General features: G+C 41.6%; 2 protein-coding genes and 1 long non-coding RNA gene across 3 annotated transcripts; all 3 read left to right on the forward strand.

Annotated features, from left to right (window-relative positions):
* The first annotated feature begins 2,755 nt into the window (after window positions 1-2,755).
* LOC133907282 (2-oxoadipate dioxygenase/decarboxylase, chloroplastic/amyloplastic-like) lies at window positions 2,756-9,673 on the forward strand. The gene is made up of 7 exons (XM_062349279.1): window positions 2,756-2,989; window positions 5,582-5,731; window positions 5,844-6,056; window positions 6,721-6,842; window positions 7,301-7,464; window positions 8,872-9,026; window positions 9,444-9,673. Exons 1-7 carry the CDS (start codon window positions 2,816-2,818, stop codon window positions 9,534-9,536), a joined length of 1,071 nt encoding a protein of 356 aa, XP_062205263.1. The 5' UTR covers window positions 2,756-2,815; the 3' UTR covers window positions 9,537-9,673.
* Window positions 9,674-10,215: 542 nt separating this feature from the next.
* LOC133908067 (uncharacterized) lies at window positions 10,216-21,159 on the forward strand. Its single transcript, XM_062350190.1, has 3 exons — window positions 10,216-11,372; window positions 11,476-11,571; window positions 20,842-21,159. The coding sequence occupies exons 1-3, from the start codon at window positions 11,367-11,369 to the stop codon at window positions 21,157-21,159; spliced, it is 420 nt and encodes a 139-aa protein (XP_062206174.1). The 5' UTR covers window positions 10,216-11,366.
* Window positions 17,750-18,667, forward strand: LOC133906966 (uncharacterized). Its single transcript, XR_009907885.1, has 2 exons — window positions 17,750-18,090; window positions 18,180-18,667. It is a non-coding gene; the product is annotated as an uncharacterized LOC133906966 (long non-coding RNA).
* Window positions 21,160-22,823: the final 1,664 nt, after the last annotated feature.

Here is a 22,823-nt window from a genome sequence, read left to right on the forward strand (position 1 = left end):
TATATCCTGGATAAAAATGTTCAGTACAGGCAAAGCTCAAGATAATTATGTAAACTTTTTCATATTTGGGACATGATGTTATCAGGCCAAGCTCACTGCTGCTCACCTCGCTGGGATGCTCCTCGGTCCTGATGAGTGTATATTATGAAGGAAATATGATCAGTGCAAATAATAGTGAAAAAAAAGACATTATGAATTTGCTACAGAAATAAGCACAAGTCAAGTAAAGAACATATAAAGAGAAAAACAATATTCAACAACGCTTACGGTGCTGGTTCTCATCTGCGTCGCGGCCTCCTTGGGCAGTTTGAATAGAGAACACTATGCCGAACACGAGTTCCAGTTACAACCCTTTTAGCTCCAGTGCAAAGGTTGAAATCAACACATTTATGTAGATTTACTAACAGGAACCTACCGGCTACTATGTTGTTCTATCACCATGAAAGGCAAGAAGAGCTATTTATTCAAAAAATTTACAACACGTTAAAAGATAAAAACATTAGTTTTCAGGGGACAGTAAACAAGCTTTCCAGCCAAACGCTTCAAGATGGCAAGGAGAGAACATAAAACAGAGCAGCCGTTATGACCAAATATTATAACACTTCTTCATGGCTAGGATGGACTGGAGGGCGATCCTAAGCACTTCCGAACTCTAGACCATACCAGGATCCCTCAAAAAGCCACAGAAAGCATTTTATCCCTTTAGACATTCTGTGGCTACTACTTAGTAACCCTTCATAAAGCTTGAAAGGGTTGGAAAAGCAGCATAGCTTATCACTTGTTCAGACAGGTGACTGGTGATTACTTGTTTATTCAATGTCCTCTGACTATATACATGTTATATTTGTTACGATTAGCTACATAGATCCACAGATACTAGTAACAAGTTACCTTCCCATTTACTCATGTAGCTAACGAGATTAAACAGCATTAAACAACTATTGCAGCCGAAATGCCTTAGCAAAATCACGAGTACCCTAAAAAGTAACATTGTTACAGTAAACTGGGAATCAAACCTCATCCCACAATCCCCGTGTTATATCAATCGGACATGAATACAACCTAAGAACATAACATCTCAACCAGCATGAAACTAAATTACTAAAAAAATCAAAACAAGCACATGTATTCGAACTAAATGCACCACCACCACCTCACCTCCAAGACGACACCAATAGCATGCACCAAAATTCAGCAAATAAACCAATCAAAATCCAAGATTTACAAACCACCAAAAACTGGATACACGGACGAAAATGTGTACCAACCACGACCGTGCAATCTAACAGATTCAAACGAACCCTCGCAATCAAATTTGACCCAACATGCAAAACCTATGCGAAATCGATCACATCCACCTAAAAACGCCTGCTAAACTACCCGCAAATAGCGTTTGCAGGACCCATCACACACGAATCCAACTGCGTAGCGGCGTAGGCCGCGCCACTAATCCTATCGAAAATACCACTAGTTTTTCCCGCAACAGAGATAAGGGAGGGGAGAAGCAAAATCGGGCACTCACAGCTGCAGCGCCTCGAGGAACTTGTCGTGCTCCGGCTCCGTCCAGAGCTCTCCGCGACTTGGTGATGGTGTATGACTTCATGGTCTTCCTTGCCTCCTCCCTCGTCGTTGGATCCAGGGCATCGAAGGTGCGGTGATCGCCGCTGCCCCCTGCATCTCATGTTGTTTCTTCCCGCCTCTGCCTCCGCCTCCTCCCTCATCCACACCTCCGCCTGCACCTCGCGACGGAGGCAGCGTCAAGCGGCTTCAGCGTCATGCTCATCGAAACCATCAGCCGAGGGCTTGCAGAATAGGGTTTTGCCTCCACTCGGTTGTGTTTTCCCCCTCTCGGCTGCACGACTTGCGAGTTGAGTCGAGAGAGTGAGAGAGAGGGGGGGGGGTGGACTGCGGGTGTGTCGAAGTGAAATGGGCCATGCGCTGCGTGATGTAAATCTAATATGTTTGAGAGAGAACGAGAACAGACGGATCACAAAAGGGGAAAGGAGATGAAAGACTCGGAAACGGAGATGGGACGACTCGAATACGGACTGACCGAACCGCTTTGCTGTCGGAGTCGCGCGTGAGTTGGTAAGTAGCGGGCGTGCTCAAAAAAGAATTTCTGGTCCATCCGTCACTCCAACTACGTTTCTATAGGACTGCTAATCCCCGTGTAAGAGGATCTCCCTTCAAAACTTATTTTTTTGAAAAGTTTTACATTTTTCTGACTTAAAAGTTTTTCAATAAAAATTATCGAGAAAAAATCACCGAGTAAAATTTTAAGAAAAAAGTTATCGAGTAAAAGTTTTTTGAAAATATTTTAAATTTTTTTAATAGACCATGACTTGAACCGTTATATGTATCACAAGTGGTGCACGAGTTGATTTTTAGATTATCTCTAACTATATTTCTTTTATTTTGTTCATTTCTTAATTTTTTTTATTTTCTTTCATCTCCAATAATTTTTTTTAAAAAGAATCGTGAAAAAAAATAGAGAAAGTCTGCTGATGATAATCGCGAAGGAAACAAAATCACTCACCACGGGATTTCGGCCCGGAAGGGAAACGTTGGCAGTGGCCTCACGGAAGCGTCAATCAGGATTTTCGGTCTCCACGTCAGCCACCCGTCGGCATCCTACTCCTGCCTTCCGCTGGCTTCCTTCCCGGGCACGGCTGGTCGTCCCCTCCACTCCTCTTCATCACCCGCACGCGTCGCTTGCTTGTCGTGCTGAGCCGCTCCGCTCCGCTCCACTTCGCCACCCCCACCCCCCCCCCCCCCCGCTGCTTGCGATTCGATCACGCGTCTCTTCCCCACCTCTATGTCCGCCGTGACCGCGACCCTCGCCGCAGCGAGGTCCCCCGCGGTAGCTGCGCTCCGCCGCCGCTGGGGAGCGGCGGCGCCCCTCCGCTCGGCGCCTGGTCTTCGCCCCCGCCGCCGAGGCATTGCCATGGCCGCCGCGCCCGCACCCGTCCCCGCCGATCCGCTTCCCGAGGTACGCGCCCGCGGCCCGCCTGCTCGGATGGCTCTTTCGCTGATGAGTGATGGTTGATGTGTGATTACTGATTAACTCGCTGACAACGTTCGGACGGGGATCGTGTTTGCCGGCGACCCTACGCGCCGTCGGTGGAGAGTGTGGTGTGCCGTATTAACTTTTTATTGGCGATGCACTGTTGTTAACTTGTTATTGGGGGTCGTGATCTCGAGTCTCGAGTGTGTGACGCAGAAGAGAAAATTGATTTTTTTTCCCCACTGGGCGTTTGGTTGGCTACCGCAACTCGCCGCACCAAGGTTAGGCACGCCACAACAAGTTAGCCCCCCTTTTGTTTCACAACCAGACTTCGGCACACCGAAGAAAGTTAGGCGTCGGCCACCTGCTGCGCCACAACATTTTCTGCCAAAGGTTTGGCGAACAAATCGTCCGCCAAACCATCAGCGCGCAGCACCCTTGAGAGAGAAGACGTGCTCCGGTAACCGCTCTGAAATCTGGCGCGAAGCAGAGGTAAGAAAAACTCGTTTGCAAAGAAATCATGCTAAACAACTCATCTTCTCGCACCCTTCCTTCACAAACTGATCCCCATCCTTTCCCCTTCTACGCGCCCATTCACACTCCTGCAGTCCTGCTCTACATCCACTCTTCAGTCCTAATGAAATCCCTCTCAATCCCGTATCAAGAATGGACCAACATACAGGTGAGAGAGGGACCAATGTTAACTTAGCTAGAGTACTGTGTTAAGTAATTATTTGGTCCTTCAAAAAAATTAAGTTATTTTCTAAGGTAAATTATCGTTAACTGTATATTACGCATATTGGAGATGTAAAAGCTTGGATGGTAATCTCACCACTTCACCAAATAGGGTGATCAAATATAAAGTTTGGCTACAAACCAAATAGTTGCCACAAGTTTGGCAAAAACTTGTGGTAGGTTTTGCGATAAGAATCCAAACGGTAGCCTTGCTCGACTTGCCACAATTGGGGCAACCAACCAAACAACTCTATTCTATTGCAATGTTAGGCATGCCGTAACTATGGCATGTGCCTAAGGTTAGTTGTGGCAATCTATGGCAACTAACCAAACACACCCTTAAAATGCCACACTCAACCCAAGGGCTTCGACGATTTGCCACTCTTGGACGATTTTGCCCTTAGCCCCACCCGTCAGTCCTCCTCTCCACTCCCATCTTCTTCCTCCTTGGGTCCAACTGCCCATTCTTCTCCTCACTTGCTTCCGTCGATAGATGAGATCTCCACCTGCGGTGGGGATTCGTCGGGGGTGGTGAGGCGGAAGGGCAATATGTCCTTTTTCCCCACAAAGGAGCTTGCATTGAACCGCACCGTCCCAACAGCGCCATGTCGGAGCTGGTACGGTTGGCGAGGAGCACGGGGATGGGGGCCGAGCGGTGGTTGTAGGAGATGTCGAAGGTGGAGAGGCGGACGAGGAGGCCGGGCTCGTCTAGGATGGGACCAGACTGTGGAGATCTATGATGTTGAGGTAGGCACAGGTGGAGAGCTCTGGTGACACAAGGTTGGTGCAGTTGGAGAGCTCCGGCAGGATGGCGCCGCCAAGGGAGAGGCGCAGGAGGGTGAACTTTGTACACGAGCCTGTTGTAGGCTGCCCCGCGCCGGGAGGGAAGGTGTTGGGAAGATGGTAGCCCGGTGGCAGAGGAGCCAGGGGCCGATGGGAGGACGAGTCCGTGGTCCGGCGACAGAGAAGGGGAAGAGATTGACTGGAGAATAAGATATTGGGGAGGAAGACGACCGACACATGGACCAGGGGTGTAATTGTTTAGAGGGGCAAATTGTCAATGTGGTAACGAAGAGTGGCATTTTGACAAAGCCCACCCTTGAAGTGGCAATAAATCAATTTATTCGAGGCAGAAGTAATAGTGCAATGCCTCGTACCATAAGTTAGGACCATGGGAAGATTTTGAGAGGGGCCGGTGACCAAACAGACATTTTATTTAATTTTTTATCATTAAGAAAATCCAGTCCTTGGAGCTATCGAAGAAACACCTTTGGAGTTAATAACCCATGTTAAACCTCGTAAAGCATGCCTCTAGGTGAGGCCTGCCTTTTGACTGGGGGGGGGGGGGCAAATATCAAGGAAACTGTAGCCATCGTGTGGCAGAGTTGAGGCAACGCATTTTCTGTTGGGTGCAAATTGATACAACCAGCTGGAGATACAACCTACTGGAACCCACAACATTTTATAATTATTCTGCAGAAAAAGCAGTCTGTTCCTTTTGTCTCCCTGAAAAATAGTGCATGCTTGTTGTGTTGTCGTTGTTATACAAGAAGTTTGGCATATCATCCGACTTAATTTGTGATTATCAGCTACAGTATTTATATTACAAATATGCTTGTTGGCATGGTTTGTTCGTTTCAATGTGCTAGATGTTGTTCGAAACGGATGTTATATGTGGCATGTAAAATTGTACGGCAATAATGTAATATCCAATTGCTAGAATACTGTCACTGTCAGTCACATTTTGTTTTCATCTCAATGCTTACCTTTTGTTTTGTCTTATGTGAGTTCTCAGATTTCTGGAGGAAATGGAGTGATGCTCTTAACTTTCTTGTATTTCAGGGTGCTGATTCATTTTTCCGGTCAGTTATCTCAAACATGGAAAAAGTTTATCTGAGCAGGAATCCAACAGCCAGAACCATTTTGGAGCATGTCCATTCTTATGATGGCGACCGCATTTGTTATGACCACTTTGCTTTCCGGACATTTGGGGTGAGTGCTAGCATAGAACTCAGTTATATACTCTTCCTGTATGCATCGTTTGCAATTGTGCAGTGTTGATTATTGTCAAGACAACTAACATTTTTGTCTCTTACAATCGTAGGTTGATGGTTATGGCATAAATTCACTTGCTGAATTTTTCACTGATTTTGGTTATCTACCTCGTGAAGAACTACGGTTTCCAGCAAAAAAACTTAGAGCACTATGGTTTTCCCCTCCCACCAATGATGGCTACACTGGAACTGGTATATATGGGCCCCTGCCAAGGATATTCATTTCGGAACTTCTTGTGGATGAGTTGACCGTGCAAAGCCAGGTAATTCTTGACTTTCTACATCACTTAGCTCGCCCATTTCGGAACTTCTTGTGGATTAGTTGACCACAATTAACAACTGTGCATTTCATAGATCATACTTAGGCTGAGGGAAGGATTTTGAAATGTATTCACAAAAACATTGCTTGTTTTAGGAGAAAAGTAGGGTGAACCCTACTGAAAATACTATATTATGTAAGGTCTTTCATGACCAAAGAAGTAAAATATAAAAGGTCTAAAAGACAAGAACTGAGAACTCCCATCATGATTGCAGTTAAATCTAGGATTAAAACAAATAAAAGGATTAACTACATTTCAAAAGGATCAAAATTGCTTTCTGGGTTTCAATGCCTTTTAGCTTGTTTCTGTATTTCAGTCAGGCGGCTCGGTGGAGCGTAGTGCTTAATCACCGATTAGGCAGGCTAGCTGTCCGATTTTTTAATCAGAAGCATTATATTAATTGTTGTACACTATTACTTGATAAGACTGTTAATAACGTAAACTAGTTTGAAAATCTAACCCTAATTCAGATATGCTGTCAGGCAGGGGGTAGGGATGCTGTTATCTGATAACAACTGCAACTAATCTGCTTTTATTTCCACCACATTTACTCATGCCGATATCTTTTGTTTACCAAAGACATTTACCAGGTTATTTTTCTGTACAGGAAATTATACATAAGTACATTAAAACTTCTGGTAAAGGAAATAAACATGCTGCTCTTGCAAGTACATCTGGGGAGCTGACATGGGAGAAGCCTGTTTATTCTGATTTCCAGGTTTTGTCTAGGTACAAGTTTTAATGACTGTTTTAAAAGTTAAAGCACATGCTGTCAACACATAATTGTTTGAACACACTCCATTTCAAAATATAGGGCGCGGTTTGACTTGGCACAGTCTCCAAAACTGAACTTTGACTTTTCATTTCTCTTATTGTGTATTGTTGATAGCAACAAAATCATACTCATAAGAAAGCACATTCAAATACAAATCCAACGGTACCGTATTTATATCACAAGTCCACATATCGTTAGATTAATTGTTTAAAGATTACCAAGTTTGAATCCTGAAATGCGTGTGCGCCTTATAAAAAGAAATGGAGGGAGTATTAGTTATTCAATGCAAATTCTGGAAGACATGAAAACCCTTTTGTTCATTTCTTTACTGGCGTGTCTGATTCTGTCTTTTGCACTTCTATTTCTTTATTCTAGTGACCTATGCACTTTCTTCATTCGTCTTTGGACACAGGGAAAGTGAATATGCTGCATGGACTCTTGTTAATGGCTATGCACTAAACCATGCCACAATTGCCACTCATCGCCTAGAGTCAGATATCAGAAGTATTAATAGGTTCAACAAATTTGTGGAGGACAATGGGTTCAAGTTAAATTCAGAAGGAGGGATTTTGAAAGGTCTGTTGCTGATAGCTGTTCCACACAGATTATATTTAGCGGTTAATGGCTCCCTGATTTTGTGCAGTACTCTGTAATTTTTGATTTTTTTGAAATAATATTATTTTATTGAAAAATTGCAAAAATATTGTTCAAAATAAGAAATTTGCATAAATAGGTGTCAGTCGGCACTCCAATTGTTGACTAGCCACCTATCGGCAATTGGAATGCCGACATCCCATTTAGCACACACATGGAGGCTTGTCGGCACACCAACTGTCGACATGTCTTGCGTCCCAATATTAAAAGAAAATTTCTTAACTTTTTCATATGATCTCGGATGGAGATGATCTTTGTATAAAAACTACACCTATCGACGATATCTACAACTTTGCAGTTGAACACTTTTCCATTTGAATCCATTTAGATGCCCAAAAAAGTGACTAGAAATTCCAAATGTAAAATTTATAACCACCTTTTGGACATCTAAACTGATTCAAATAGAAAAATGTTCAATTACAAAGTTATAGATATCCTCGATAGGTACAATTTTCATATAAAGACCATTTCCATTCAAGATCATATGAAAAAGTTATGAATTTTCTTTGAATACCGTTTACGAGACACATGATCTGCCGGCAATTGGTGTGCCAACAGGTCCTTGGGGAATTACTTGGTGGCTATCCGGTTGCTAACAAGAGCTAGCACCTATTTCTGCGACTTTCCTATTTTGAATATTATGTTTGCAATCTTCCAATAAAATAATATTATTTCAAAAAAAGATTCGTAATTTCCTGATATATTACCTTTAGTTTTCTATAGCTCAGCTAATTACACTGAACATTGAAAGTATATTTTGCCTGGGAGCATTACAAATAATTGCAGTTTCTGGTACTTGAAGTTTATAAGGAGTGTAGTTTGACCATGTTGAAGTACGCACGTCTTCAGAGAAGGCTATTAGGTTTGGTGTTGCCTTGAAATAATAATCCTTTTCATGGTCATGTCACCTTCGATGCAATCATTTGGCATTCGTCTAGAGTTATTTACCGTGTAGCAGTTACAAAAATAGCCTATTACAGTCGCAAGCATGCCAGATGATATTTTTCCCACCAACTCGTCCTATTCAAATACTTCTAATTGCTTCTAATTTGCACCCCAACTTCTCAACTTTGATTCTGTAAAAAAGGAACAAAGTTTGAATACCCCCAAAAGCCAGAAAATTGGGGCACTTTTGCTGGAAAACAAACAGTTTTTGGCGAGAAACCGGAACCAGCTCCCCTCCTGTTTTGGCTGGTTATGATTACCTGAACCCTAGTATGTAGAATATCTTGAAAATTTATTGCATGAAGTGCACATGTTTTCTTATTGTTACTCCACATTTTTGTAGGGAAGCTAATTTGCATGCTTTTTTTTGTTATGATTTAATAGTGAGTCCTGATGGTCTCCTTCAGCAAAGCTCAACGGTAGCTGATTCAGCATTGTTTACTTTTGCTGATGGAGTCACTGAATCTATTCCTCGATCCTATATTGAATTTGCTGAACGCTTGCTGCTCCCGCAGTTCAAGCATTTGCAAGATGAAGAGGTTTGCATAATTTTCTCACTGTTTTGATTCATCCCTTACTCCTTTTCTCCTATTGTACATTAAGATTGCAGACCATGACTCAGAATTATATATCAAATATTTCTGTTTCCTGCGATAAGTTAACATGGGGCATGATTCACTATAACCTACAGGGTTACTGTACAACTGTTGTTCTCTTTTGTAAACATTAGATTATCAATATAACTATTATCAGAGAATTTATTTCTGGTGCTTCAATAAACACTCATGAATATCAGCAATAATCACTTCTACCCATTGTTCTCATTTTTTTAGAACTATGGGGGTCTCCTGGATTAGATGCATTACGATTCCCTGGAGAATTATTTTACTTTACTCCTTAGCTATTTCAAGTGCCCTAATCTGCTGACCGTAATGTTGCTTTTGTAACTTCTGAAGGTAAAAGAACGCCACAGGCGCGATGGTTTTGAGGTGGGCAATGCAGACAAGATATTCGAGAGCACGTCGAAGGATCAGCTGACACGGAGATGAACAGTGAACTTGATGAACCATTCTGCGAGTTACCCAATGTGCCTCTTGGAAGTGTGTTGGAACCGTGCATTGTGTAAATAATTGTATCTACCTAGGTAAAATAAAAACATGAGAATCAATAAAAAACAACATTTCTACATCATGGTCTTGAATCTGGAAGTTAGCTATCGTTGTCATTGTTACATTGGATCATCAATTATAAATCTGTTTCTGGGGCTGCATGCGAGGTTTCATGTTCTAGAATAAAACATGGCAGGATGGCCAGTTCCATTTTCCAAGGAAATGCTGAGGCATAGCACTTATTGTTAATTCTTGTTGGACGTCCTTGTAAGTTGGAACTATGACAGCAGGTCAAGACAGGTGTTGCCATGCTGGGGGAATGAAACTGAACACTGGTCATTCAAAAAGGTATTTTGTAGGTGTTATTGCAGTTAGGTGCTATTGCAGTATAACTGGAGCAAATTATCAGAAGGAATATCTGGTGAAGTTCAGAAAAGAAGGCAGGATTTAGCAATTGAAAGATCTTTGTTTGCAGATATTTATCTTCGTCTGACAGATCTTTGTTTGCAGATGTTTATCTTCGACTCAAGCATGGTTCCCTGCCATTCCTGATGCATTCCCTTTGTACCTACTTCGTGACTCATGGTACCGGCTCCATGGATTGTCACCAGAGGTACGAATGCAACGATACCTACTTTCTCGGTTTAAAGAAATGCGCACGATACATGCTGCGTTTGCATATTTCATGATAAGTTGCCGTGCTGAATTGTAATAATTTAAGTATACATTACGATCAATCAACACCTAACATCAAATTTCCTATCTGCAACGACCATTGATGCAACTAAAATGACACCAAACAAAAGCAGAAAGCTAAATAAATGGAAGCACCAGTAACACCCATTAATTTAGCACAGTTTTCGACTCTTGGTGCAAGCGATGGGTCAAAGAAAACCAAAGCAGCAGTCTCAACACTTTGCATTGATCCATTTGTCTTTGAGATCCCCTGCTTTAGGCGCGTTTTCTAGCATTTGTTCACTTGAATTCTACAAAGCTGTCCTCGCATGCAGACATGAACCACGATTCCAGCACTTGACATGTGGAGAAAAGAAACTGAAAGAAATCTGGAATAGGCCCTGCTTAAACAAATATGCTAAAAGGTTAAGGTACATCCTTGCTAGATAATGTTAGCTACTATGAGCTCTTCACTTGCCCTTACACATATATAGTAATATATCAGCTTTTTTCTTCAGATTGGTGATCCATCATCTTAAGGAGCCTCTTTAGCAGTGTTTCCGTACATACCCTGCATTAGAAATATTTCATATTGCAGAGTCTGTCTAGTTGCTAAATATTTTGCATCACAGATTTGCACGATTGCCAAGTGGTTGGGAGTTGCTGTTGACAAAGATTCAGACTAATAACATGCCCAATTCATACCAAAGGAGAAATGCTAACTTTTCATTTTCTGGAGAAAAGTTTGCTGTAATTTGCCTTTTCAAAACTATAAAGAAACTCTCCCTCACTTTGTTTCAGGCAAGCCACAAGATCCGAATATTACAATCAGCTGCATCTACCAGTGGAGTACAGTTCACCCAGTTACCCAGAAACTCTTGTATTAAACATAGTAGCGACTAGCAGCCTGTAAACCTGTGTGTGACCTGTCACAGTCCATCTGCAAATTGACCCACCTACTCAGACACTAGCACTCCTAATGGCTAAAGCATAAAGGTAGCAGCCAGGCCATGGTCCGAATCCAATGGTGATATCACTTACCATCATGGATTTATCTGAGCCAAACGTTACATACACCTTGCAAGCTTTCGGATCATGCAGGTACAAGTGTGAAGCAAACCAGTTTGCTGACATTTGTGCGCTCATGTTTGCAAGCTGAGGCTTGTCGCATCTACTTGTAACAATACTATACTTTCCCTTTCAGAAAGAGAGAATGAAATGCAATGCTTTTGCGAAACTTCTGGCGCTTGCTGGTCCAGATGTGGGTGCAAGCTTCCAAAAAGGTGTCAGCTTAATCCATGTAAGCCAACCAATTCCATTTATGTCACTATCCTAATATTCTTTGAAAGTCCTTACGGTTTACTCTCTCCAGTCCCAATAAAAGTCCATTAACTCTTGTCACAAATAACCAAATATAAGTCCATCAACAACTCCAAGCTACTCCCTTTGATTGCAAATGTAGATCGTTTTAGTCTCCTCAACTATTCTCTAAATATAAGTTATTCTCGAACTTCTATACACTTTTTTCTCTTTTCTTCCCTTCTTATCCTTATTTAATAAATACTATCACTCTCACAAATGAATGAGTTATCTTTTTCAATGCAGAATAAATAAAAGATAACAAGGTTGTTTGATCTACTTTTTTAATCTCTGTGCACAAGTGTAAAACGACCTACATTTACAATCGAAGGAAGTATCTTTTATCTCTACTTTATTGTTTTGCCTCTACATAAAGCCACGTAATCAATGAAGTATACAAGCTAACCACATTAGTAATGACAATGGTTGAAGGACAATAGGGTCTTTGCACAATCTATATTATATTTGGGATCGGAGGGAGTAGTAAATTTGGGTTTTTTCCCTAGGAATCTGGCAAAAGCCACTCTCAGAAAATTAGAGAAATCACGAGAATTTTGTGGTTGAATGCTGAATTAGATTTGAGTAAGACAGGTATAAAGTTGGATTGCCCGTATAGTAGATGACAGGCGTGCTTATTGTCAATTAGGAGACCACGTTTCAAGAAATGACCACTGCCACAACGTAGATTCAACCAATTGGGTTCGTTTTGGAAAATAGCTAGAACTAGTTTTATCTCCAAAGTATTAGAGCCATTTTACGGTGATCCATACTACCTGTAAGTAAGAGGTAGTATAAATTTAATCTGATCGTTCACGTGATTGGATATTTTTTAATTATGACAGAAATGTTAATATTTACCCATCATATTATTGAAGGGCACTGTAGTCTTTTTTTATACCTAATCTCTAAATAATTGTTTAACCAAATAATCAGCATTCAGACTAATCTAAACATCAAAACCTATAAATTTGCACGATATAACTACTATATCATTTTTTTCCCAAAAATACTCTTATACTACATATATTTGCACGATATAACTACTATATCATTTTTTTCTCAAAAATACTCTTATACTACATATACTCATCTCATATACTACTTATACTATCTTTAAATAATAGATAGTATTCTAACCAATCTAGATCATCCGATTAAAAAATAGATGACTTAAGTTTGTCCGAGATCACCCTAAAATCTCGGTGGTCTTTAGTAGCTGATCGACCAAACCATTGAGTTCCGGTCTTGTAGATACATCGACGTTGGTATGCACCTTAGATTAAAAGGAAAGCAGTTATCCGAACGAATTAGACCAACTCCAGCAGTGCTCCAAATTTACAGTATCCAATGCTACAGTGTTGGTATATTTGCGAAGTTACTGTAGCACCCATAACACTGTAGCAACGACTGTTTACAGAGGCTGACAGCGGGACCGGAGAGAGAAAAAGAGAAGTAGAAGGTAGGAAATATGGTAGCTGCTGGAGATGAAAAAATAAGGGATACTGTAGTAGTGATAGGGAATACTATAATAATATTTTTAAGGATGAAAATTTAAGATAACTGCTGAAGATGACCTTAATCATAATCCATCTCAATGCTGAACGGAGCCTTACTCCTTAAAGATTCTAAAAACGAGGCTGCGCGATGGAAAGGATAAAGCAAGATTCTACGTCCCTCGCACGGCAATGCAGAATCAGCTTTGGCCCACTAGCTTCAGCAATGCAGTCTCCATCCGCACGCAGTGTGGCAGACAGAGAGGAACATGAAGGACTTTTACCGGTTCATTTTCTGTGTGTTGATTCTCTGGTCAGCACGTATTTGCACGCCTAGATTCCCAGCTCCTTTAACCTATAGGTTTTGCCCCACTGTTTAATATTTTAACCAAAAAGATTAGCATGTTGGATAAGAACGGATTAGCCCTTGCTTTAAGTAGAATCACTTCACTGTTCTAAAAGTGACGGGCCTTGACATACGTTACGGATACAGTAATATTTACTACTTATTTTACTTACAAAGCTGAAATGACCTAGTCATAGCCACTGGGATACAGTAATATTCCCTTGTACAAACTTGAGTCTTAAAATTAGACTCGAGTTAGGGCCTACTTGGTTCATTGCCACACTTTGCCAAACTTAAGTTGGGCAAGTTTGCATGCGTTTGGTTATTTGCTATAGCTGTGGTGCGCCTCACTTTCATAGCATTAGTATTGAGAGTAGTAGAAATTGTAGAGACATAGATAAACTCGAAATTGAATTCGTTTTCATTTCATCGAATCATGTATTTATATAAGATGAAAATGTAGATTCATGTCCGTTTGGAAAGCATCCCTTCCGAACGACATCTCTTCCGAAGGGGCATGAGCAACTATCAAAAGCTATTGAGAGTAGTAGAGATAGAGATGAACTTGTTGGAGTATCGAGTAAAGGGGCTATCGTAGTATTGAGTAAGGGAGCATCTTAACTAACGGACCCTACAAGAGATATGCCCAATCAACAGAGGATATTTTTTAAACCCTAGCCCATCGAGCGATTAGGTCCAAACTCACACGACCAGCGTAAGGCTTGCACGACTAACCTCCTTACATATTATGAGATCCTGCAACTAGCCCTTGCTAGTTGCAGGGCTAGTCCTTACCTAACATATCTAATCACATTTATTACTCTCTACTTAAGTGTTTTTCTTCACTAGACACCCCATCTAGTGAACAAAAACATGGCTGGTGTGGTTAGGTACTATCCCGTCCCGTAGCATTAAATGCTACGAATGGAGCTTTGCGGGTCGGCGCAATATCACACGGTTGACGAGATAAGGTCTGCAGAACGGCCAGGCAAGCGAACGATTTTGCAGGTAGACTCGCGAGGCGCAGAGACAGGACGGGCGGTCAGGGGAGGCAGGTGTGGAGGCTTTCCACTATTGGGATATGCACTCAAAACTCTCAGGGCAAGTTGGACTCACCCGGTTCTTCAAGATATGATCAAAGAGTAGAATATCTAGCTAAGCATGAGTCTACTAATCGAGGTCCACTTGTAAATTCTTCCTTTCTCTAGTATATAAAGAGATGAGGACCCGATTTGTAAGGGAAGAATCGTTAACCAATTAACAAGCACTCATAAAAAAAATACATAGGACGTAGGGTTGTTATCTTTCAGGAGGTCTAAATCTGGATAACTTCACTGTTCTTGAGTTCAACACACACACACACACCGACGAACGCACACCTTAAACGTTGTTTACACATTCTCCTACCGGTACACCTAAAATTATTATCAAGGATTAACCCTCGATAGAAGTCGAGATTGAATTCATTATATTCCATTGCATTGAATCATGTATTTATACAAGATGAATAGATATGTTCATGCCTTTAGATGCTTCTGAATGGACATCTCCTCTGAAGGGACATGATCATTGGTTCATAACACTCTCTTTGATCAATTTTGTCATCTGTATAGATTACGTGAAAACTCTTCCGAAAACCCTATAATAATAAAAATGATGATGATGATGATGATGATATGCCATCGAAAATTCCTTTAAAACTCTAGTGGGAAAATTAGGAGAAAATAATGTGATATATACTTGTATTGCTATTGCCTCGTTAAAAACCTTACATAAGAAACTTTTATGGGAAAACACTCGTAAAAGAAAAGAATACAATATATGTGATTTGATGATCTAAACATGTTATAATTTAGAAGTTTACTCCTCCTAAATTTTTCAACTTTTGAAGTCGTCTCATACCTATTCTAAGAACACATTTTTGAATAAATGTGTTGGTAAAGACTTTATGAATAAATCTGTAAGATTATCACATGATTTTATTTGCACTATATATATACACTTATTTTTCTATAATTTATAAGGATAAAATAATTTTCAGTCAATATGCTTTGTGACATTGCTCTTTATATAACATATATACATTTGAGAATACAAGTAGCATTATCTTCCTAGATAATGGTCGATGATTCTAATGAACTGATACCATATTACTCTTGTATGTGGTTGATCATTTTACGAAGCTATATACATTCACATGATGATTCATATAATGCAATTATTTCAAAATGGTTAGTGGAAGTAGCCACGATGGTATGTTTTGATGACTTCCATGAGAAGATTGTTCCACCGTATAAGAACACAAAGCTTATTTGTGATCTGTCATTACGAGGATCAGATAAATAGCTAGCATCAGTATATTTATCAATAGTCATGTCTTGGTTTTTCTGATAAAATAAACCAATATCCTTTGTACCTTGGAGAAATATGAGGATATTCTTTACTCATGCGCAATGATGTTTTGTGAAACTGCGTTATGTCTAACTAGCAAGTTAACTACAAATACAATATCAAGCTTGATGCAATTTATAAGATATATTAGTGCTCCGATGTCACTGAGATATAAAACTTGAGGACCCAATATCTCTTTATCATCATCCCAAGGCTCGAATAGATCTTTATCCATATCAAGAGATCGAATGATCATATGCATTTTTTATGGATATGATTTGTCCATATTGAGTTTCTTTAATATTTTCTGGATATATGCAGACTAGTGTACTAGTATTTTTGAGAAAAGATTCTAAGTTGTAGATATAATCAAAATTTAGTTTTACCCAAATCTTGTATCTCAAATTCCGTCATAAGATGATTACGTGCTTCATTTAAGTCTTGTGTATTTTCGATGATATTGAGATTATCTACATACAGTGAGATGAGATTATCTGCGGTGATCGTGCAGCCATTGGACCTGATGGATCTGGTGCCATCAGAGGTCATTGTGGCAACGGTGAAGGAGATGACAACCTCCCCCTTCGGATCTGGCGAACCCATCGCCGAGGGTGATGGAGAATGAGGGGCTCATTGGTAATTGAGGCTGCACTGCCGTTGTCATCATCCGGGAGGGACGTCACCTTCAGCGTTGCGTTTTGGCCACGCCTACTGACGAGCAGCGTTGCACCTGAGGGTGTCATCGTTGCGCCTTGGCGTGTGCCTTGAAGAGGTTCCACACCATGACGCTTTGTCGTGTGTGTTGCGCGCATCGTGGGCACCGCGCACGCCGTCGCACATGCTATTGCATGCGTCGTGGCATGAGCCGATGTGAGCACTATGGCGTGTGCCATAGAGGCGCTAGCGGTCGCCGCGGTGAATTCGAAGCCGTCGAGCCTTTGTTTTTCTGTGTTGTGGTCGATTTGCGGTGAAGCGTGCTGATACCATATTGAGAACAGTAAAGATTGTAGAGACAAAGATAAACACGAGATTGGATTCATTATGTTTTATTACATTGAATCATGTATTTATAGAAGATAAACATATATGTTCATACCCGTTTGAAGATATCCCTACCAAACGGACATGAAGACATCTCCTCCGAAGTAACCTGAGCAGCTGCCAAAAGCAATTGCTGGTTTTGATCATTGGTTAACAATTAGATCGCACTTGTCACACACTCATTTCTTCAACAAAAAGATGTACCAAACCGACCCCTAATTTTCAGCACTCTGTTTGGAACACAGTTTTACGGTATTACTCCTTCACTTGTCTTCTTTCTTTTCAAAAAAAAAAAAAAAACAGAGAGAGACTCCTTTGGGATCCCCCTCCCCTCTTTCAAAACCCCCCCAACATGGCCTTAAATGTTGTTGTAAACATGACGCTCATCTGTTGAGTACATGTTTGGCGCATATATTGGCCTTTGCTTTCCTTGTTAAGAACATAAAGCTATTTTTTCTTCAATTTTTTGGTACGAAGCCTCAGAATTTTTAAGACACAGACACGTACATGGTGTACCCGGTCTCTGCAGGCGACTGTTTGCATAGACCTGCTGTCTCCGACATAGACGTGCTGTTACTTCACAAGATTTTAATGATGCAACAACTCCTTGGCAAAACCTATTATTTTACGTACACCACCTACCGTTGCTGGTGACCGGCATGCCCTCTATTTAATTAGCACCTAACAAGGGTGTGAGTGCAACATTTTAGGTCAATACGCGTTGCAAGATGCCACTTACCACCAACTCCCTCAAGATTAAAAGAAATACCCATGACCGTTCAAAATGGATAATTTTGCGAGGAAGGTATATATAAACGCTGAAATCGCACTGTTTCCTATGAGATTCATGCGTTCCAAAGGGTACACAGACGTGCATATAAATTATCATCCAGCGGTACGCGGCGGCAATCTGATACACCCCCTGTTGACGAAACGGCCATTGGCGAATATTTGATTCTGTGACAGACAGTGGATGGTGATATGAAAGGAGGATTTTCTCAAGATCCCCCATCTTGTGTAGTTTAGTCCATGTAGATTCCAAGAGAGCTCTCACCCTCTCCATGGCCTAATCATTGCCATCAGTTTAATCCCATCCCTGAGGTGTACCCCTCATTCCCCTCTTTTCGACCTGCCAATGAGAAGTGGATGTTCCCGTCACTTGTGCTTTTGTGAGGTAGAAAGGCACTTGGTACTATCCATTCCATGCTCCCTCTCTTCTTTCCCCTCTGCCTCCCTCACCTCTGAATCCTCTCTCTGCCTGTGACCGCCCCTCCGTAGGATCCCTCGCAATGGTGCGGCGTGGTGGCGTTCGGTATCGTCGTCGACGGCGAGGGCGCTGGAGCGTGTTACGAGAGGAGGCCAGTGATGCAGAGGGGGAGATGGTGAAGGTGGGATCGAGAGGAGGGGCGAGGTGATCACCTGAGGGATTTCCTACAGTGGTAGGCAAGTCTGATGCTTGGCTGTTGTCTTCAAACAAGAAAGGGGAGTATCTTTTTTTTTTTTCCTTCTTTTTGTTTTCTTTGAACTGTCTCATCGAGCGTCCTGTGACTCGCATCGATTTGTTGAAACAGTTGGTCGATTGTGTCTTCGTGTGTCTGGAGTTGTGTCGTGCCATGGTCGATCATGTGTGAGTGTGAAAATAATGCGTGCGTTGGTCTGAAGGATGTAAACAGAGAGAGGAATGAAGTGTTGTGAGAGGGAAAGAAAATGCAGAGATTGGCGATTCATTCTCAGGTTTTGAAATTCGCTTATTGATATGTCCGTCATCTTGTTTGCTTCATGGCTAAACCTCTTATTGTTTGTTCACATTCTGAGTCTCCAATTTCCATGTATGTGTTTGAAAAGAATTTGAGTTGGATGGTTAGCTCGGTGACGGTTGAGGCGGGTAAATTCCAAAGGGATGCTTTCGGTTTCACCATTGCGATTTTCAGCTTTTCATCATTTCAAACTTCTTCCACACGCTTTGTGTTGTTTGTCCACAATTCTATTTTGTATCACATTATTGCAGGTTGTTCTCAGTCTGAATTGTTTTACACATTATGGATGCACTAATGAATTAGGAACTGATCCGCGTAGAGTTGCAATGCCGGCCCTACCATCCAACAGAGGCAAAAAGAAGCCTAGAGCAATATCTACAATAATGTGATGCATATACAGAATTGTCAATTAAAGCTAAATAGAGAATCATTGGACTGCTTTTGTTAAGCTATATACAAGAGAATATGATCTTTCTGATAGAGGTCCCTTGCTTTTGTTTTAAGGGAATATAGATCCCTTGCTAGAAGGGGATCGTGTTCATGTAGTCTCAGGTCAAGCTCTATAAAGCCTTGTCAGGATTTCCCGATCCTTCACTCACGCGAACTCATGGAACACGATGAACACAAGACGATCTTGTGCTGCGAAAGCGGCAGCTTTTTCTGACTCTATATGTTGCTTATAAAAGAAACCCTAGGCTAGGATGTGGCCTGTGAGGCCGCTATTCAGGCGTGCTACGATCCGTTAAGAGCTGCACCATCCCATAGCTCCAGATGGTGCCACGCAACATAACGAACAACCGAAAAAACAGCTCCTGACACAAAAACTTCCTCGAAGTCACTGCCTTGCCTCCGAACATAGCCCTTCACGACAAGCCAAGCTTTGTGAGTGGCTGCGGTGATTACCAACCGAACGGACTCCATCTTTGCCACTGGCGTGAAAACATCCTAGAAGTCAATGCCTTACCGCTGAACATAGCCCTTTGCGACAAGCCGAGCTTTGTGCCTGACAACGGCGCCCCGCTTGTCACGTTTTATCTTGAATACTCATTTGAGGCATACGGGGGCGATGTCCCACCGGAGGGTCGATGAGGTCCCACGTCCGGTTGTCCTCGATCGACTCCATCTCGTCAAGCATGGCGCGCCGCCAGCACTGGTGCCTCTTCACCTTCGTGAATGTCGTCGGCTCCTCATCGATCGCTAGTTGCAGCTCGTTGGCCCCGAGCTCGTGCAACACTAATCTAGGTGGTGTAGCCAGTCCAAGGATATTGTCGATGACGCAAAAGCGTAGCGGTACATCATCGTGATTAGCATCGCAAGGCGGGGCACATGACGGTGATGAGGCAAACTCCACTGCTGTCGGCGCCTGGCTAGGAGTCATTGGCGTGGGCGGTGTGGGTGTGTTCACGCCTCGTAGCTTGTGTTCGTTAGCTGGGGTCAGGATCGTGCCTTTATTCATCACTAGAGTGGTGAATTCAACATGGAACAGCTCGCCACCGCTGGTGTCCACTGCTTCCCCTTCCTTGCTCCAATCCCATCGCGTCGATTCATCGAACATGACATCGCGCATCACGTGCACGCGGTCATTGACCGGATCGTAAACCCGGTACGCCTTCGACCTGTGCTCATAGTCGATGAACACCATCGGTGAGCTCTAGTTGTCAAGGTTCTTGCGGTGAGATCTCAATGCCTTCACATGCGCCATACAACCAAAAGTATGGAAGAAATGAACCAGGGGTTTCTTGTCTTGTACGGAGTTTTGCTGTTGATGCTTTTGGTCGCTGCTCAACTAAGGATGGAGATGGCTGTGGTCACCGCTTCACCCCAAAATCTCCCGGGCATCGCCTTGGCCTTCATTATGCTCCACGCCATGGTGAGCACGGTTTGATTATGGTGCTTCACTTACTTCGTTCTGTTGGGGTATGGCGCGGTGAGCTGTCGATGCACTTTTTATTTTATAGGCTATCACCTATCAGCTAATTACATATTCATGTTTATGACTGACTTGCATTTCTATGGCTTAGGAAGAACAAAAGGATCGAATAGGTTCTACAAATGTATGCATGTGCTTCGCTAGCTCAAACAATTTTCTTTCTAAAGTGCATACATGAACATATCACTTTGCTTTGTATATGTACTTCTGTGCGCATATTGAGCTAGAAAATCTTGCTTTTGCACTGATGCAGAAATACTGGCTTCACCTGAGAAAATCAACTCAAACATTGCGCAAAGATGATGCTACTTCATCGTCAAGCCATCCTAATGAATCAAACATTCTCATAACCCGTTTCAACCGTTCTTCGAATTCAAGGGATTTTGATCAAGATGGATGCATGGAGATCACAGACTACTCATTACCCAAGGATGACCTCTCAAATGGCTCAGATTGTATGCTCTGGAAGAACGAAACAACTAGTCACCCGAAGGTTTCCAGGATTTCAGATGGAATTTCGAGGCAGAGTGATTCTGTCACTAACAGTATGCATGCTGTGAACCGTAAGTAATTAAGTAATATGTCCTAATATATCGTGTGCTGAATAAGAGTCTGTGCAGAGTACTTCATTTGATCTTCCCAGAACTATGTATTGCGTAATTGTACCATAATTTCATCTTAATTGGAAAAAATATAACAGTGATTAATTATCAGCTCCTTCGATTCCATAAATGAACAATATAAATAATAAAGCAAACAAGAATTTTACTAGACCATAAATAGCTACATCTACACTGGAATATCAAATTACTTCTGAAAATTATAATGTTGCCACAATTATCCTCAATTACTGGGAAGCAGCTTGGATATGATACAACATGTTTATGGCATTGTTGTAACTCAGATTGTTGTTTCAGTTGGTTTAGTTGTTTCAGTTGGTTTAATTGTTTCTTTTTTTTTTGTAAGACTTTGCTTACTTGGCTTTAGCAGCAGTCAATGTCATCATAAAATTCCATCTTTTCCAAAAAAGAAAATTTCTAGATCAATTCACTGCTAAAAAGGAAAAGAAGTATTGTTTCTAGAATACCACATTCATTGAGCAATATAAATCTATGCACTTTGCTTATTTGCAAACTTTCTTAGTAAACCAGAAGTGCTTTGCTAATTTATGGACGTCACTGGGAAACACATCCATGAACATCCAGATGCATCCACTAGATCAGTAATGTTAGGAATTATATATGAATGAATGACACTGTACAACCACATCACTAGATCCATAGTGCCGTCGCTCCTGGGGCGTTGTTGTCTTAGTGAGAGCTCCTAAGATACATCTAATTTAAACCTTGACTTCATTTAAGGAAGTGTTTAGAGTCTCTATGAAAAGTTCAAGTTCCATTTGAAAGTTGCCACATATTGACTTCAAATTTAAAAGGCTAAAGTGAAAGCTTAGAATTTTTTTTGTTTGAAGGAAGCTCCGACTTCATGTTGAAAGTTTGGGTTTTGTAATAGAAAGTTAGAACTTTCACATTTTAGTTCCTCTTAGATAAAAGTTCTAATTCAAGTCGGAAGTTTTCAAAATATATAGGTGGAAGTCTGGAAATTTCCGTATTGAGTTCTATTTTTTCCCCTGGTTTAAAATGGTCGACAGTTAGATGAAAGGCGAGCTCATTGCCAGCCGGGTGTCCATCTGGAGAAGTGTACGAACAGGTGGAGGAAGAATGCTTGGGGATGCAATGGTGGAGCTAGCCCTACTGTTGCAGAAGTTGGGGCTATCTAGATAACATTTCTAATAGAAAACCACGAAAATTAGTCACCCGCAATGTCATATCTTTATCAACAAAACTTCTATTAATGGCATGTCTAGACTCGTGTACGTACGTATTACTCTATAGCACTAGTTACCCGAGATAAAATGGAAGAAAGATGTCAGATATACATGCATGCAAGAGTTTCAATCCGTGTGCCTTTAATAATAAAAATTTGAGAAAAAAAATCTCCCTAAGCGAAAACGGAGGGATAAGCCACACCTCGAACCTAACTCCCCTCCCCGTTGGCCAAAAAAAATTTGAGACGCCCTCTCGTTCCTTCCACCCTCCACCTCCTATTTCTAGATCTGACAATTTTTCTTGAGCTGAAGCGTATTTGTGCTGTCAAATTGAAGGTGGTGAAGATGGTGAGCATGAGGGGCACCGTCAGGCGCGTTCTCGCATTCTCACCTGCACTGCATTGTCA

The sequence above is a fragment of the Phragmites australis genome, chromosome 24 (assembly GCF_958298935.1).
Source record: "Phragmites australis chromosome 24, lpPhrAust1.1, whole genome shotgun sequence".
Lineage (NCBI taxonomy): Eukaryota > Viridiplantae > Streptophyta > Magnoliopsida > Poales > Poaceae > Phragmites > Phragmites australis.